Here is an 18,263-nt window from a genome sequence, read left to right on the forward strand (position 1 = left end):
ATGTGCCGCCCCACCAGCACAGAAACAAGCACTGGTGACATACCACCACAGTATGTGCCGCCCCACCCCGCCACAGAAACAGCACTGGTGACATACCACCACAGTATGTCCCGCCAGCACAGAAACAAGCACTGGTGACATACCACCACAGTATGTGCCGCCCCACCAGCACAGAAACAAGCACTGGTGACATACCACCACAGTATGTGCCGCCCCCCACCACAGAAACAAGCATTGGTGACATACCACCACAGTATGTGCCACCCCACCACCACAGAAACAAGTACTGGTGACATACCACCACAGTATGTGCCACCCCCCTCTAGCACAGAAACAGCACTGGTGACATACCACCACAGTATATGCCTCCGCCACAGAAACAGCACTGGTGACATACCACCACAGTATGTGCCGCCCCCCCCCCCCCCCCCCACAGAAACAGCACTGGTGACATACCACCACAGTATGTGCCGCCCCACCACCACAGAAACAAGCACTGGTGACATACCACCACAGTATGTGCCGCCCCACCAGCACAGAAACAAGCACTGGTGACATACCACCACAGTATGTGCCCCCGCGCCAGCACAGAAACAAGCACTGGTGACATACCACCACAGTATGTGCCGCCCCACCGCCACAGAATCAAGCACTGGTGACATACCACCACAGTATATGCCCCCGCCACAGAAAGAGCACTGGTGACATACCACCACAGTATGTGCCCCCCACTGCAACACTCAGTACAGCCACCATTATTAACTGGCAGTGAAGGTTCCCATACACTAACTGATTTTCACTGCCCGAGAAAACGATGCCCCAACATGGGGGCACTGGTGACATACCACCACAGTATGTGCCCCCACCACAGAAACAGCACTGGTGACATACCACCACAGTATGTGCCCTCCCCCCTCCCCCCCCACAGAAACAGCACTGGTGACATACCACCACAGTATGTGCCGCCCCACCGGCACAGAAACAAGCACTGGTGACATACCACCACAGTATGTGCCACCCCTCTCTAGCACAGAAACAAGCACTGGTGACATACCACCACAGTATGTGTCGCCCCACCCCGCCACAGAAACAGCACTGGTGACATACCACCACAGTATGTCCCGCCAGCACAGAAACAAGCACTGGTGACATACCACCACAGTATGTGCCGCCCCACCAGCACAGAAACAAACAATTATCTGCAGATCAGACAATCATCTGCAGATCTGAAAATCCATCCTGGTGGATCTATTCTGCAGATGAATGTCAGTTAAATCATGTGTGTATGATGATCTGCAGATCTCAGACTATCATTGCAATTTGCAGGAATGGATTTTTGGCAGGAACAGATCTTTTGCAGATACTGATCTTTTGTGTCTGTACAGCATCTGTGTGTGCAGCATCTTGCAAAGATTTTTTCTGATGGGGAGTTCAGCTCCATAGAATAGACTGTGTAGAGTATGGCTCTTATACTACAGGAAGGGTGGTAAGATTGGTCTGTGATCTTTCATTTTCCAAAGACTATGGTCTGATGTGTGTATGTGCCTTAAGTCTGTGAAAAAAACCTAATCCCCCTCCTCCTCCGAAATCAATGGTTAGTAACCTCCTCCTCCTCCTCCTGCCCAGACTGAGCTCCCATGAGCCCTTGCTACTGCCAAGGCTCTCTGATAAGCTGTGGGCGTGGTTTATTTAGTTTATAGGGAATTCGAGTATTAGAACAAAAACAAAAAAGTATTTGGCTTGAGGAATGCCCTATAAACTATAGGAAAGGAACAGAATTATGCAATGAGTAAAAGTTCACCTCGGATGCTTTATTATACTCAACGTCCAAGCAGTTATAGGCCTTCTTGTATGAAGAGACATGGCAACAGCAAACCTGCCAAAAGTGGGCTTTTCAGGGACAATTTTACTTTTGGTCACGGCGCAGTGCATTAAAAGTACCTCAAACATGACTGCTTTGATGAGCTGAATCAGCCGATCTCCGCTCTGACTGACCATCTGCTGCAAGAAACATCTTCCCTCATCAGAATGAAAGATCTCTCTTGGCCGACAACCCATTATGCCTGGAGCATTGGGGGAGCATCATGTAACCATGGCAACCTGCCCAACAGTGATTGGAGATACTCCGGCAACAGCTGCATCGATGCACCCCTGGCTGAAGGTTCTTGGCTGGACTTCACCAGACATTGCCCTGTGGGGTGTAGAGTAATGTCAGCAGATGCTAGTCTGACTGTGGGTGCTTCCCAGCCTACCATCTGCAGAGTAAAGCTATGTACGCTCTAAGCATTACCATACACTGCTTCTACTACTCCCCTCTGCAAAGCACTACACTGGCTCCCTATCTGCTTCAGGATCAGGTTTAAAGGGACACTTAAGTCAAACAAAAAAAATGAGTTTTACTCACCTGGGGCTTCCAATAGCCCCCTGTAGCTGTCCGGTGCCCACACCGTCTCCCTCGGATCCTCCTGGCCCTGCCAGCAGCCCCTTCTGGTTTCGGCGACAAGAGCAGACAGACAGGGAACGCGAGTGATTTTTCGCGTTCCTGGCCACAATAGCGCCCTCTATGCTGCTATTTGGTATAGGATATATTATATAGCAGCATAGAGGGCGCTCTTGTGGCCGGGAACACGAAAAATAACTCGAGTTCCCTGCCCGTCGGCTCCTGTCGCCGAAACTGGAAGTGGCTGTCGGCGGGGCCAGGAAAATCAGAGGGAGACGGCGAGGGCACCGGACAGCTGCAGGGGGCTATTGGAAGCCCCAGGTGAGTAACACTCATTTTTTTTGTTTGACTTAAGTGTTCCTTTAAGATTCTGTGCCTGGCCTACAAATCTGTGCACAAGACCTGCTCAACCTACATTTCTGAGCTCGTCCACAGATATATACCCACCAACCCCCTCCAGTCCTCCAATGATCTCTGCCTGACCGCTCCATGCATTTCTCACTGCCATGCACACCTACAGGACCTCTCTAGAGCCGCTCCAGGCTAACTGCTACTGCCACCCTGCTGCCCACGGCCCGCCCCTTGCTTTCCTGGTGCCCTAGGCCATGGCCTGTGTGGCTTTGCCTGAAATCTAGCCATGCTGGGATGAGGGTCTTTACATCACTGGCGCACGCACATTAATAAGGGCCTGTGTTCTGCACACACCATCTACACAGTGGCTATAATTGCTGAGCAGTGTGACATTTCTGCAGATAGTAGATAATCCACACTAGTGTTTGAAGTCATTTATTGGAATGTGTGTTTTCCCAGAGCGGGAGGCAGGTAAGGGGGAGGAGGGGGAACCTCTACTCTGGTTTATTGGGAAATACAGTAAATAAGCAGAGAGATGTATGTGAGATAGAGAGACAGAGAGAAGTTAGCATGGTAAAGGCAGCAGCCCAGCTTATGTAAAGCACAGACTATGAAAGACAACCTTGTCACTCATTTTAGCTTATAGTAACTTAAAGCGGAATGAATCCCAGCATTTCTTCTTTGCTCTAAACGTTTATTTACAGCATATTATATATTACCACCATTTTTCAATTTTTTTTTTTTTTACTAGAACAGCATTCAAAGGGTTGAACACAGGACTTTACAAGTTCCCTGCTGGGAAAGCTGGGCGCATCCGAACTGGAGATAATGTTATCTTGTGTTTACTTAATTGTATCAAGTGAGGAATGTGACACATTCTCTGACTGTGCAGACTCTCCTGAACACAGACAGACACTCAAAAAGCATTTCTGCTTAAATTAAAAGATGCCTGTAAAAAAAGTTAAAAGATAAACCTGTTATGAATAAAATGCACAGTCAGCTCTCACAGCAATAAAAGTGTACTTTGGGAACTTGTAATTTCTAAATGAACACTAATACTTATGCACAAAAGCAAATATGATAACCGTATGGCATATAAAATGTAGGAAAACATGTTTTTATTGATTATGTCAGGGTTTTATACTGCTTTAAAGCGGGATTGTCACCATAAAAATCAAATTTCAACAGCAACTGGTCTGAGTGTATTAAGTGATAAAGATGCTAATTCTGCATTCAAAACTTTCAAAACTTTTTCTGCTGTTATGGTTTGGAGTTATCACATACCTTAGGAGCACTGGCCCTTTAATTGCCATTGCCATCGGCTGGCAAAACAGTTGCATACTGGGGGGTCCGTTTATCTATAATATATTCCTCTTCCCTTTATTTCCCCCTCCTTCTAATGACATAAGACAGTGCAATTTCATAGTATAGACCTCAGTGGGCGTGTCTGTAGACTCTGGGAGGAGGGCGGGTAACGAATACACAATTAGCAAGGAGGAAATGATGTCAGGATTAGCTTCATTCAAAGGTAACCAATATGGAAACTGTCTAGAAATGGATTCTCTGCTTTTCCTTTATAAAATTCACAGGAATCATAACATGGACAGTGCAATACATGTGTTATATAAGTAGAACTAGTATTTATCTACTTATATATGTGTTTTATTTCTAGTTTAGCATGGGTGTCACTTGTTTAGGTTTCTGATTTATTTATATTCTTGTATTAGAAAATTATTTCAACTTTAATATGGGAAAAAAGGGTCATAGAACTAAAATAGAGCTATTATCCTGTTGGGCTCAAATCGCACTAGGTGCGCTCTCAAAAGGCCACCCTGCAGTGTCAGGAAGTCTTGTCCAATATTCGTTTTGTAGTATGTACATCACCAGGGAACATTAAAACAATCTGCACGCAAACTGTTTTGGAAGCCAACGTCCTCCATTGGCTGCATCTGTTTTCAAAGCAAGTTGAGTAATCTGCCTGTGTTTGGGCTCTGCACATCTATGTAACTGGTCAACTCGGGGGCAGCATGCATTTGAAATCGCTGCCGCGTTCTCCTGTTTTACAAAAATATAAGTCTACTTGTGGCTAGCTGCATTCATGTGCACCAGTTTGAATTAAATTTATCTACATTAGGGTTTAGAGCATAGTTTTGCATCAGATTTGTATTCCAGGTGTGTATTTAGCCTCTAGGAGGCGCTGCACACCTCTGTTGGTGTCATTCCAGTTGCAGCCTGATTAACCTCTTCACAACTGAGGGGTTTTACCCCTGAAACACCAGCGCGATTTTTACCTTTCAGCGCTGCTTCCATTCTAGTATTGATGTACTATGATTGGTTATTGGGGACTGGAGAGTCCCCATAACCAATCATAGTACTGCAGAGCCGGGGTGTGTGCGGGGGCGCGCTGCACGTTTGTTTACCTACATTGTATTGAATGAAGACGGCTTCTGTTTGAAGCCGTCTTCATTCTACTCGCAATCGGTGAGGCTAATTGGATTTAGGAACGCTTGTTCCTAGCATCCAATTAGTCACCTGCTGTGCGGGCTGGCTGGAGTGTGAGTGAGAGTTCCCCGCCCACTCCCAGCCAGTAAACAAACAAGTGCGCCTTTCTCCGTCCCTGGGGGTGAAGCGGTGCGCAGAGGGACGGAGAAATTTAGCACTGGGGGGTTGAAGTGGTTAAGAGCGCTGCCAATTTTTTTTGCCATTCTATAGAAAATGCGTAGACCATTTGTGGCCAGCAGCCTCAGGTTGACACTATGTTTTAATTGTTAGCTAGTGGTTAGGTCTCTTCCGTGAGGGCACGTCATTGTCGTGAAAGAGTCTAGTAGTGAACAATCTTCAGGCAAACTGTTTTGGAAGCGAACGTCCTCCATTTGCTGTATCTGCTTTAAATGCAAGTTGTGTAACCTGCCTGTGTTTTGGGCTCTGCATATCTATGCTGCTGGACAACTCGGGTGCACCCTGCATTTGAAAGCGCTGCAGCACCAGGGAACATGTTCGCGGTATATACATAAAATAATAGTAGTACTAAAAGTGGTAGACAGGAAAAGTGTGTTTGTCACTGCAGTACAGCTCCTTTCCTCTCTTCACTCTATGCAGCCGGTTGAAAGGATCAATCAGGTGTGACCATGTGACTCCCAAGGTAGGAACAATCGTAATGTCAGACTACTTTTCCCAGCATCTCTTCATATCCGTTACCCGCCTACTACCTCAGATACCTGTAACTTTATTCAGCTTGGAAACGGTCCAATGAAACGCGGTTGGTGCATAAATTTGCATAAGATCGCCATCATTAGCCTCTCACTGACCCGCCCCCGGTAATAATAAGTGAGAGGAGAGAATCTCTGTGAGAATGGCGGAAGTTTATTACAAAGCTTTGTCCCAGAAATCTCCTCTGCATTCTCATTACAATGTGACTTGGGCGAGGTGACAGCGAGATGAATTACGACGGCGGTAATGTGACTGGTTAAGTATACATCTATCAGCGCTGACATCCTAATACAGCGGACGTTTGAGGTAACGGAATGATTTACTCGCCCGCGCTGCTCCCAGACGGGATTCCATCAACCTTCATTGGTTAATTATGACGCCTAATATCTGGGAGATGAATACGCTTCTATCACCGCAGCCGTGATCAACGGCGAGGGACAGCGCCATTTATTTTGCCTTGAAATAAATAAATAAGCCATTGGGCGCCACTAATAAATGCGATTAGCTGGCTAAACAAACACATTTGTTAGGATGTCATCCACACGGCTTTTATTAACGAGATTCAGGTGAATGTCAAATTTGTACTTTCACGCCAACATCGAAAAATCCAAAGAGTTTTTTTTAAAGAGGACCTGTACCGAAAATAATGTGATTGTTAAAATTGCTTATTTTTTACAATTCTACTTTGTAAATTACTTAGTCATTATTTGCCCATTGTAAAATCTTTCCTCTCTCTGATTTACCATGGGCGGCAACATCTAACGATTGCAAGGTGAAAGCAGGGGCGTAACAATAGCCCCTGCAAGGGATGCATCTGCAGGGGGGCCCTTAGGGGGATAAGCCTGAGGGGGGCCATTTTTAGGGGAAGGAGGGAACACAGTGCAGGAAGGGGGAGAAGCAGGCACAAACAGCAGCAGGGAGGTGGGCCCGACTCCCCCCCCCCCTCAGGCTCCAACAACAGCTGGGGGCCCCATCCAAAGTTTTGCAAGGGGGCCCAGTGGTTTGTAGTTACGCCCCCTGTCACTGTGGAATGTTTATTTGTTCCAAAACCAGAAGAAAGAACACCTGGTTTCCCAGAGTGCTCTCTACATAGTTAGACTATGTTGTGACATCACTGGGAGGGTGGGGCTTCATACCAATATACAGCAATACATGGATATAGGAAGTGTTTCTGATGCTGAACAATTGACTGAATTCTACTAAATGTCATTGTGGCGTCTCGTTAAATTGGAACTCCGCACAAAATGGGAAAAAAAAATCATACATGCAGAAGAAAAAGTCCAATTCTAGTATTTTTAGTTTAGTTTGGTAAATAAGGGGCACGTTTACTGCTGTTTGCTTTTATAGCCTCAATATGAAAGCTGCTAGTCCCAGAGACAGGAAATAAAAAAACAGTAATAAAAAGTAAATGGGTTTTTGACGTTTCCTCATTCTGACCATAATGCGCTGAAGAGCCAATCATGATCTGCACAGGGGAGATAAGGCATGGGAAGGGAGATCTTACAAGAGATGGGGGGCAGAGTATATAATGAGGAAGCACAGATATGAGGCAGTGAACATCAGTCTTCATTTACGTCATTAGCAGTAAAAGCACAAAGCATTTACAGTAAACAGTGGAGATGGACATGTACCGTATCTTAAAATCAATAATGCAAGTACAGTGTCTTAAAGGACAACTGAAGTGAGAGGCATATGGAGGCTGCCATATTTATTTCCTTTTAAAGTCAGTTACAAAATCAGATACTTACCTTAAAGTGAACTTCCAGACTAAAAATCTACTCAGCTGCACTGAATAGGCTTGGTGCTTCTTTAACTGTTTCACAGCATCAGAACTTGGTTTCTCTTATACAAGCCTCATTTTTAGCTGCACAGAAGAAAACTGCCCGGGCATTTTTCCCCTGATGCTGTGCAAAGTATGATGGGAATTCTGATGATGTTGTCCTCCTCCTGCTGTTTTGGTGCAATTTTTATTTTGAATTTTGAATTTGAGATTTGAAGCCTAGTGTGTGCAGCTGGGAGGGGTGATCAGAACACAGGACAGTTGGAACTGTGTCTCCTGCTCCCTGTCACCTCCATTCAACCAAAAAGATGGCTGCCCCCATGACAAAGATGGCAGCCCCCATGAAATCACAAACATTTGCCTGTTCTTTTAAAACAGGGTGGGTAAGAGATTATATTACCTATCTATTTTAATTAACATAACTAATGTAACTTAATGGCAGTATGTTTGTTTAGGCTGAAGTTCCCCTTTAAGAAAGGGAAGCCTCAGGATCCTATTGAGGCTTCATTCTGTATTCTGATGTCCACCATCACTGAGCGATACTCTCTGGAAGATTAGCGACAATGCATTAGACACAAGATTTATATTGCGCTTTTCTACTGCACTGTATTCGATGTGTTCGATACAGCGCCCCCTGATGATCTATTTGAGAAAAGGAAAAGATTTCTCCTGGTAAAGGGGGTATCTGCTACTGATTGGGATGAAGTCCAATCCTTGGTTACAATTTCTCTTTAGAGTGTACCTTTGAGGAAAAAAAAAAATGTACTCCTATGGGGTACTTGGCTTTGGGACAGGCTTCCTCCATCCTCCTCCATCGGCCGTTCCAGCGCTGCGACCCCTGGAAATCGCCCTGTTGATGGCTTGCGCATGCGCAGTAGCACGGAATCACTTAAGCGCATGCGGAAAAAGCAGAGCCTGTTAGTGTACTTGCTACTGTGCATGCTCGAGCCGTGTCCCTGGGCACTAGGACGGACCCGATCGGGTTTGACCTTTTCTGCCCGAGTAAGTCCGTGCTATTGTGCAGGCGCAGGGGTCTCACCACTAGACCCGTCTGGCTAAGAAAGATGCAGGAACGTGTATTTGTTTCTGCCGCCAAGTCTTTTTGTCGCAGGTTGAGTCGAATGATGGCTCCTCCTCCTGACGGTGATATTCCAGGCGCCGTTGATTACTATTCTAGTTGTAGCAATTTGGAGGGAGGAGTAATGTGGGGTCCTGCAATCACTGGTGTGTGCAGGCCGTGGACTATAGCACTGCTGCCAAACTCAGGTGCTACGCGGCACTGGCCGAGCGGCCCTGCCTTGGATGTGGGAGGTCTCTTGAGGATCCAGGAAATTCCCCCTTTCCAGGCAAACATTCAAAACTGCCTGCAGCAAACCTCAGAGGTTTGCTTTAAAAAAAAACAAAAACCTGTAATCAAAATAAAGAAAACCCCTCTGGGTGATACATACCTTGGGGGCTGGAAGCCTCTGAATCCTAAAGAGGCACCCCGTCCTCCTCCATCCAAGTGCTGGAACCCCCCTGAAGAGCGGCGAGGTAAATATACCTCCCAGGATCCAGCGCAGGCGCACTAGCTGCTCTTCATTCGGGTTTAGGCGGAAATAGCCGAACCCGATCGATCCGCTCTACTGCGCAGGCACAAGTCCTTTTGCGCCTGCGCAGTAGAGCGGATACGATCGGGTTCGGCTATTTCCGCCTAGCCTGAAGGAAGAGCTGCTAGTGCGCCTGCGCTGGATCCCGGAGAGGTAAATATGTCATCCCTTGTCAGGTTTGTCGGGGGAGCCAGCGCTGGATTCCCTGAAGCTACAGGGGAGGTGGAGCCTCATTGAGACCCCTTAGGATTCCCCCTCTCGAGGTAAGTATCCCCCAGGTTTTTTTTTTTCTTAACGTTACAGAGTCTCTAAGTTTACACATATAAAGGAGAAATGTTTCTATTTTCACACTTTTGCTCGGAGTTCCTCCTTAAATATAACTCAACGGCTGTATAGTCCAATGAACTGCAAAACCGATAGACGGATGTGCTCAGCGACAAAGCAGGGAAACAAGTGGGGCGCTGCTGCTGCCTATAGCTGAAGGGGCTGTAATTTAGCTGTGCTTGCTCAGTTCTCATCGCCTTCATTACGGAGTCTCTGTTAATCCAATCTATTTGTGCAGCACGTCCATAAAACCTGCCATAAGGAATAATAGGCAAATCAAATGGGCCTGGGACTTAATTAGCCCATCAGAGTGGAGAAATAATGAAATGAGCTGGGTGCAAATACCTTGAATGCAATTCCGTGCTTCCGTTGTTGTACTTGCTGCCTCTCTCCCAGATCCCGAAGTCTGGCACGCGGTACGCCCGCTCCACGCAGAACACCAAGTTCTGTATGAACGACACCTACAAGAGAAGGAGAGAGGGTCGCATATAACTAACCCACATGCAGGAACACTGACACAGGAACATGATACAGAACACTGCAGGGGGGCGTACGTGTAGCTGCCCGTAGTGGAAATAATGGTATTATGTTCTTTCTATTTTCCTAGTGACATATGCAGTGCCCATTTTCACACTAACCCACCTCCTAATGCCTAACACTAACTTTCATCAACTTATGCCTGCTGCCCTCCCCCCCTCAGCCTAACAAAAACCATCCCTCCAAGTGCCTAGAGCTAACCCCCCTCCTAATGCCCTCCCTCCAAGTGTCAGACACTTATACCACCATTCTCAATGCCTAACACTAACCCCTCCTGATGCCCAATACTAACCCCCCTCCTATTGTATAACATTACCCCTCCTAATACCTAGCACTAACCTTCCTGCTAATGCCCGACACTAACCCCACTTTGTACTTTTTCAAACCACAGGTCCGTCAGACCCTCCCGTGTTGCGGTCGTTCTGCCCACAGTTGCAAGTGAGTACAAGCTGTTGGCAAACTGATAAGTTATTAATTAAGATATGTTTTTGACTGATCCGCTGTCTGCCGACAGTCTGCCGATAGCTTGTACCCACGTGCAACTGTTGCCAGAACGACCGCACCACTGGAGGGTCTGACGGACCCTTTGTTTGAAGTAGTATGGCGTGTGTACGTGCCTTAACACTAACTCCACTTCTATTGTCTAACACTAACCGCATTCTATTGTCTAACATTACCCCCTCCTAATGCCTGACACTAACCACCCTCCTAATGCCTGACACTAACCACCCTCCTAATGCCTGACACTAACCCCCCTTCTAATGCCTGACACTAACCACCCTCCTAATGCCTGACACTAACCACCCTCCTAATGCCTGACACTAACCACCCTCCTAATGCCTGACACTAACCACCCTCCTAATGCCTGACACTAACCACCCTCCTAATGCCTGACACTAACCACCCTCCTAATGCCTGACACTAACCACCCTCCTAATGCCTGACACTAACCACCCTCCTAATGCCTGACACTAACCACCCTCCTAATGCCTGACACTAACCACCCTCCTAATGCCTGACACTAACCACCCTCCTAATGCCTGACACTAACCCCCCTCCTAATGCCTGATACTAACCACCCTCCTAATGCCTGACACTAACCACCCTCCTAATGCCTGACACTAACCCCCCTCCTAATGCCTGACACTAACCACCCTCCTAATGCCTGACACTAACCCCCCTCCTAATGCCTGATACTAACCACCCTCCTAATGCCTGACACTAACCACCCTCCTAATGCTTGACACTAACCACCCTCCTAATGCCTGACACTAACCCCCTCCTAATGCCTAACACTAACCTCCCTCCTCATGCCTAACACGAACCTCCCTCCTAATGCCTGACACTAAAAGGTAGCTATATACTTATAGATGGCCACCAGATCAACCATCAGATAGATCCCTCTCTAAACGAATCTGATCAGAGATGAATCAATTGGCCGTCTACACACTGCACACAGATTTTTAATCGATTTTAACTTGAAATCAATTCAAAATCTGTGGAGCTGTTGCCTGCCTTATTTTGACCTTTATTTTTCAGGTTTGCTTTAAGCGCACATGCTATAAGTGTTCTGACAGACGCCGCTACCCACGGTTACTAAAAGTCATAATAGAAAGGCCATGGCCACAACCGCCAATATGACAAATTTCACAAATACTCTCCCCTCTATGAGGGACACTGGCTGCTGAGATGGGTTAGGATAATTTGCAAGCTCCTGTGGAAAAATGTTGGCATTCTATTAATGTGCACTTGAAATAAATGAATATTTTGCCGCCTCCCGCAATGCCCCGGCAGCGCCGCAGGTAGAAGGGGACTCAGCAGAGCGTACGCATCATTAATAAGAGACATATGGTCACTGTTGCTACACCTCATTTGCGGGAAATATGCTATCTCCCACCATGCACCCTGCATAATGTAAAACAATTAGCGCTGGCACAATCCGGTAATTTGTCACACAAACGCCGTGTAGCTTCAGACTTGGCATCCGAACGTCGGGAGACTCTGAGGTTTGACAAACACGTTGCACGAGGCCGACGTGTAGAAATGACAGCAGAAGATGGTTCTACAGGGGAATGTGCCGCATCTCTGAGAGGAAATCATGTAGCACACACTGACTGCACAATCTACTGCGGGCGCAGCTAATCATATTCTACACATAAGGGCAGCCATGATGAAAGGATACAAGAGACAGCAGATGTAATTTCCCTGTGAAGACTGGGATTGTCAACGTTGTATTATGTTCTGATATGGGGGAAGATCAAAGGAAGAAAGCATTTTTACTCAGGCTTAGGTAACACTCAGCCATTTAGCTGTGATGGCACTACAAGTCCCAGCATGCACTGCAGGATAATAGTAAGCAACTCTCTTTTGGTTAGGTCACAGGTAAATTCTATATATTATAAATCCAACTTCAGTCTGCCTAGTTGTCTAAAAGTGGGATAAAACTGACATAACATTCAATAAAAATGTGTTTTCCTATGCTTTATTACCCATACAGCTATCATATTTGCTACTGTGCATAAGTGATATTGGCCTCAATTCACTAAGCTTATCTCCTGTCTTTAATAACTCTTCTAGAGTTGTTACCATGGTGATAAGGCATGTAGTATTCAGGAAACATTTTACCTCAGGCAAACCTAAAGTTAACTCTTCTGTCTTTAAGTTAACTCTTTAATCCTTAAAATAACTCCAGAGTTAAAGACAGGCTGTTCATTAACTGTGTGTGAAAATAACTACAGAGGAGGTAAATTAACTACAGAGGTGGTAAATTAACTACAGAAGAGGTAACGAAAGGAATGAAGAGATACGATAACTCTCTTACTGTGTGGAGGTAAGTTTTCTCTTGCCTTATCTCCAGCATGATCTTAGTGAATTGAGGCCATTGTCTGTTTACAAATTGCCAAAGTACAATTTATCTGCTCTGAAAGCTGCCATTCCATAGCTGCTGTATTTATATATTAAGATCTATCTAGCGATCCCTCCTCGGCTCTTTCTGCTTCTCAGCACAGTACAGCACAGCTTTGGCAGTTTGCTAATGTTTACTAAATATATCTGACAAAGGAATGTAAACAAAAGATAATGTTGTCACCTCGTCGGTTGTGGCCAGGAGCTTTCCACCGAAGAACAAAGTGCTGTGTTTAACTGTTAGAATGCTGCTCTGCTTCAATTTGTTTTGTGGTAGTAGATTTTATGATGTAATAATCTTTTAGCACAAAGAAATGCTGAGATTTCTACCAATTTAAGGTGGCTATACATGATGCAATCAAATCACAGCTGTGTGTGCTAAGTAAATTACTGCTTTTGATAGCTATATTGAAGAAAAATCACTTTTAATTAGTAAACATGGTGCCAACCCTTCTATGGGATTTTGCAGTCCCAGAAAGTGTACGGAGGCTTAGGGTCCGGCACACTACTGATCTTTTTCCTTTTGGATGGTGAAACCATTACCACTGTCAGTTACTCTTCGCATGCTAATTGATATTGAGAACTAACATCTTGTTTGTACCCCTTTTCACAGACCTCTGGTGTGCTAGAGGTATTGCACTAGGCCCGGCTTACATTGTGGCTCCTCTTGCTATTGTTTCTACAACTGCGGTAGAGTCTTATTTATCCGGCATCGACAGGGATCGGTTTATGCCGGATAAGTGTGCTTTCTGGTTGCTTGAGACTCGATGTTAAAAATAAGCCCAGCTAATCTAGTACAATACCCCAACACTATATACATACCATGAACTCTGTATTGAATATTAAAATACAGTAACTGAAAGCATATTAACCTTGGGGGAGGCGTGGAACCCAGTTTTTAAAGAGACACTGAAGCGAAAAAAAAAATATGATATAATGAATTGGTTGTGTACTATGAATAATTACTAGAAGATTAGCAGCAAAGAAAATATTCTCATATTTTTATTTTCAGGTATATAGTGTTTTTTCTAACATTGCATCATTCTCTAATATGTGCAGATTACACAACACTCAGCATTCAAAATGATTATTTCAGAGCAGTCTGTGAAGTAATGACCTCTCCTCTGCCAGAGGAAAAGTAAACAGTTGAGATAATAAAAGTCAGAAGACAGCCCTCTCCACGACTTTTGAAAGTCGTAGAAATGAATGGCTTTTTTGCATAGAGATAACAACTGGAGTTTCTTAACTCTTCCTGTACTGGAAACAATTAGACTGATGTATCTGATCTTAATGTTTTATTTCTTAGCTGTACTACACATACAAATCATAATATCATAATTTTGTTTTCGCTTCAGTGTCTCTAAGCACAGCAGAGCCCACAAACATCCTAAGAATTTGGCCTTCACCACTGTGAGTACTGCTGACAATTTGTGATGTTTGGATGACACTGCTGTTAGTTGAGTTTCAGGCAATTGGGACTCTACTGTATATGCATTATTGGAGGAAGGTAGGAGGCGCCCGTAGACATATCGATAAAAGGTAATATGATACTAGGAAAGAAGGTTCTCTTGTTCCTACCTTATAGTAATGAAACTCACACGTAAGGTAGTAGCAAATACTTCATACATTTTATTGGGGCACAAAATTTACGGGCGCCTCCTACCTTCCTCCAATCTCTGTTACCCCTGTATAGGGGAGTGCACACTTGGAAGCTGTCCAAGTGGCCAACTTTTTACCTGGAGTTGCGACCAAACTTATCGGAAGCAAGGCCGAGTGAGGATGGTACTTCCTTACATGTGAGAAGAGTGGTTGCTTTCTACAGCAACCTAATTTTGTGAGTATATCACTGTTTTACACACATATCCTGGTGTCCCTTTGATAATACACCAGATCGGGCTCCAGGTCTCCTTGTGCCTTTTTTTGTTTTTCTTCACAAGAATCCACTTCCTGTATATGCATTAGCTCCCCTCTGTGTTCTCACTCAAAAATGAACCACTTCCCGCCACATGACGTGAAAATAAATCTCTGCACTCCCCTCCATACAAAATCCTAAATAAATAATTTATCTCTGAGCTGATAACAATGCTACACAGTTGTAAAGGAATGACAACAAACTCCTCTCTTCCTCCCTGGGAATTCAATGGCAGGATTAATGTGTAAACAAGTATAAAACAAACATTCCAGGAGCAGACATATGTAATGAGAGTAGGGTGTATATACAATGGGTTACTAATACATATTAAAACAAATGAAATGTTTAAATAAACAGGAGAGATAGACAAATAAAATGCGTGGGTTTAATGTACAATAGAAAGTGGATAAATTGTGTATTTTTTCACTTTTTTCCTTATTTTCCTTTTAAAATACATAGAAAATAAGGTAATTAATAAAAACAAATAGCCACAAAAAGCCTAATTTGTCCTGAATAAAACAATATATTGATCATTTAGTTGTGATGATTATTTATAAAGTTATTGCCAAAGTAATCAGAGCTGAGCTGAACTGTGAAAATGACCAGGGTAGAGAAGTGGTTAAAGGGATACTGTAGGGGGTCGGGGGAAAATGAGCTGAACTTACCCGGGGCTTCTAATGGTCCCCCGCAGACATCCTGTGCCCGCGCAGCCACTCACCGATGCTCCGGCCCCGCCTCCGGTTCACTTCTGGAATTTCTGACTTTAAAGTCAGAAAACCACTGCGCCTGTGTTGCCGTGTCCTCGCTCCCGCTGATGTCACCAGGAGTGTACTGCGCCGACACAGACCATACTGGGCCTGCGCTGTGCGCTCTTGATGACATCAGCGGGATCGAGGACACGGCAACACAGGCGCAGTGGTTTTCTGACTTTAAAGTCAGAAATTCCAGAAGTGAACCGGAGGCGGGGCCGGAGCATCAGTGAGCAGCTGCGCGGGCACAGGATGTCTGCGGGGGACCATTAGAAGCCCCGGGTAAGTTCAGCTCATTTTCCCCCGACCCCCCTACAGTATCCCTTTAAATACCAACTGTACAGTCCATTCCTGCTAAAGACAATATACCATCGGAGGTTGGAACTAAAGATCTATGAATCAAGGAAAGTAAGATGTGTTCAAAGATGAGAAGGCAAAGCTAAACGTTGACATCCTGGGTATTAGTGAACTAAAATGGACTGATGCTGGTCATCTCACATCAGTTATACATCATATTTTCTATCGTGGACAGGATAATCACAAAAGAAATGGAGTAGCTATCACCACCACCAATAAAATGGTGTCAATCTCAGTTCTTGGTTACAATCCAAAAAGTGACAGAATGATCTCACTTACATTAGATTGCAAGGTAATCCTTTCAACGTTTACGAGTTTATGCTCCAACAACTGAAGCTGATGATTGGAAGTGGAACTATTGTATGATGGTTTGCAACAGATACTGCACACATTACCCAAAGAAAGGTGACTGGTATGCTAACGTTGTCAAGATAAAACAAGTGGAAAACCAGGTTTGGTCTTGGAAAACGTAAAGAAGCAAGACAGAGACAAAACGCATTGGTTATAGCAAATATATTTCAGCAGCACAAGAGAAGACTTTACACATGGACCTCACCAGAGGGTCATTATCACAACCAAACTGACTACATACTTTGGAGGAGAAGATGGAAGAGTTCTATGCAAAGAACTTCCGTAAAACTATACTAAGAGCCGTCTGTGCTCAGGTCATCGGCTTCCAAAATGCAAAATGTAGAATTAAACTAAAGACTAACTAAAAGCCTGCAGACCAACAACATAAAATCTGAACAAAATTCCATATAACTTCACAGTAGAGGTGAAGAACAGGTTCAGAGGATCAGATCTGGTAGACAGAATGCCTGAGGAACTATGGACAGATGTATGTGATATTGGCCAAGAAGTTACACCAAACAAGATCCAAAAACAAATGCAGATTAAGAAGGGAACGATTATGGTCTATTGTGCAGGGCTGTGGAGTCGCTACAAAAATCATCCGACTCCTCCGTTTATGAAACCACTGGCTCAGAGTACCCAAAATTACTCCTACTCCGACTCCTCGACTGACTCCTCATGCTGGGGAAACACGGTACGTTTCTGTACCGTGTATCGGCCAGCTGATAATATTCAGCTGGTCCGATCACGCTGCTCGATCCCCACCGGCGGACAATGGCAGGGAATGGAGCAGCTGATAAGGAGCGCCGGCGGGGACGAGCGGTAATCGATCCGCGCGCACGCAGGGACGCGGCTGGGGTCGATCCGGCGGCTAATCGAGCCGCCGGTCAACCTGTCTATTCCCACCTTAAGTCTAATTTTTACAAAGACTATAAATTTGGTTCAAAAATCATGCGACTCCGACTCCTCAGTTTATTGAAACCACCGACTCCAGGCACCCAAAATAGCTCCCACTCCGACGCCTCGACGCAGACTCCACAGCCTTGCTATTGTGTCTCAAAAATTGCTGAGGAAAATAGGGAAGCAATAGCCAATGGAGACAAAGAAAAATATCCAGAGTCCCAAAGAATAGCATGCAGAGATTAGGAAGCTTATCAGAACCAACAGTGCAAGGAAATAGAAACAGGATATATAATTAAGCAATAATAAATCGTTTATTGAGCCAAATAATTGTCTATGTATTTGCACTTTATTATGTAGCGTTTTACAATTTATTCAATTTGTACACATTTGCACTAATATTTCTCTCCAGGTTTTTACTACATTATTGTTTGCCTTACCCCACCTTATTGGTTCTGCAGATGTTTTTAAATGTACAGCAGGGGACATTGGCAGCGCTTCCAGAGGCTGCCCCCAAATTAACCACCTGCACAAATGTGCAAAGCCCGAAAAACAGGCAAACCACACAACCTGCACTCAAAACAGGTACAACAAAGGAGGGCGTTAGCCTCGGCAAAAATAATGTGTACAAATTATTCCCTACTAGACTCCTGCACGGTAATGACATGCCCTCACGGAAGAGGCCTAACCACTAGCCTAACTGAAAAACACAATTCTTACCTAGTGCTGCTAATCATAAAAAACAAAGGTGTGCAGATCCCCCCCAGGGACTAAAATACACACCTGAATACAAATCATATGCAAATTATGCACCAATTGCTAATCTAATGCTTCATACACACTTGAGATAAAAGTCTTT

The 18,263-nt window shown here is 44.9% G+C and overlaps 1 protein-coding gene across 3 annotated transcripts in view; it reads right to left on the reverse strand.

Annotated features, from left to right (window-relative positions):
* PHKB (phosphorylase kinase regulatory subunit beta) overlaps window positions 1-18,263 on the reverse strand; it is a 421,697-nt gene that overhangs the window by 217,763 nt on the left and 185,671 nt on the right. For all 3 annotated transcript variants that reach the window (XM_068260886.1, XM_068260887.1, XM_068260888.1), the window contains one exon: window positions 10,040-10,155. In XM_068260886.1, coding sequence (XP_068116987.1) covers window positions 10,040-10,155 — 116 coding nt within the window. The remainder of the gene's footprint in view (window positions 1-10,039; window positions 10,156-18,263) is intronic.

This window comes from Hyperolius riggenbachi, chromosome 11, assembly GCF_040937935.1.
Source record: "Hyperolius riggenbachi isolate aHypRig1 chromosome 11, aHypRig1.pri, whole genome shotgun sequence".
In the NCBI taxonomy this organism is placed as follows: Eukaryota; Metazoa; Chordata; class Amphibia; order Anura; family Hyperoliidae; genus Hyperolius; species Hyperolius riggenbachi.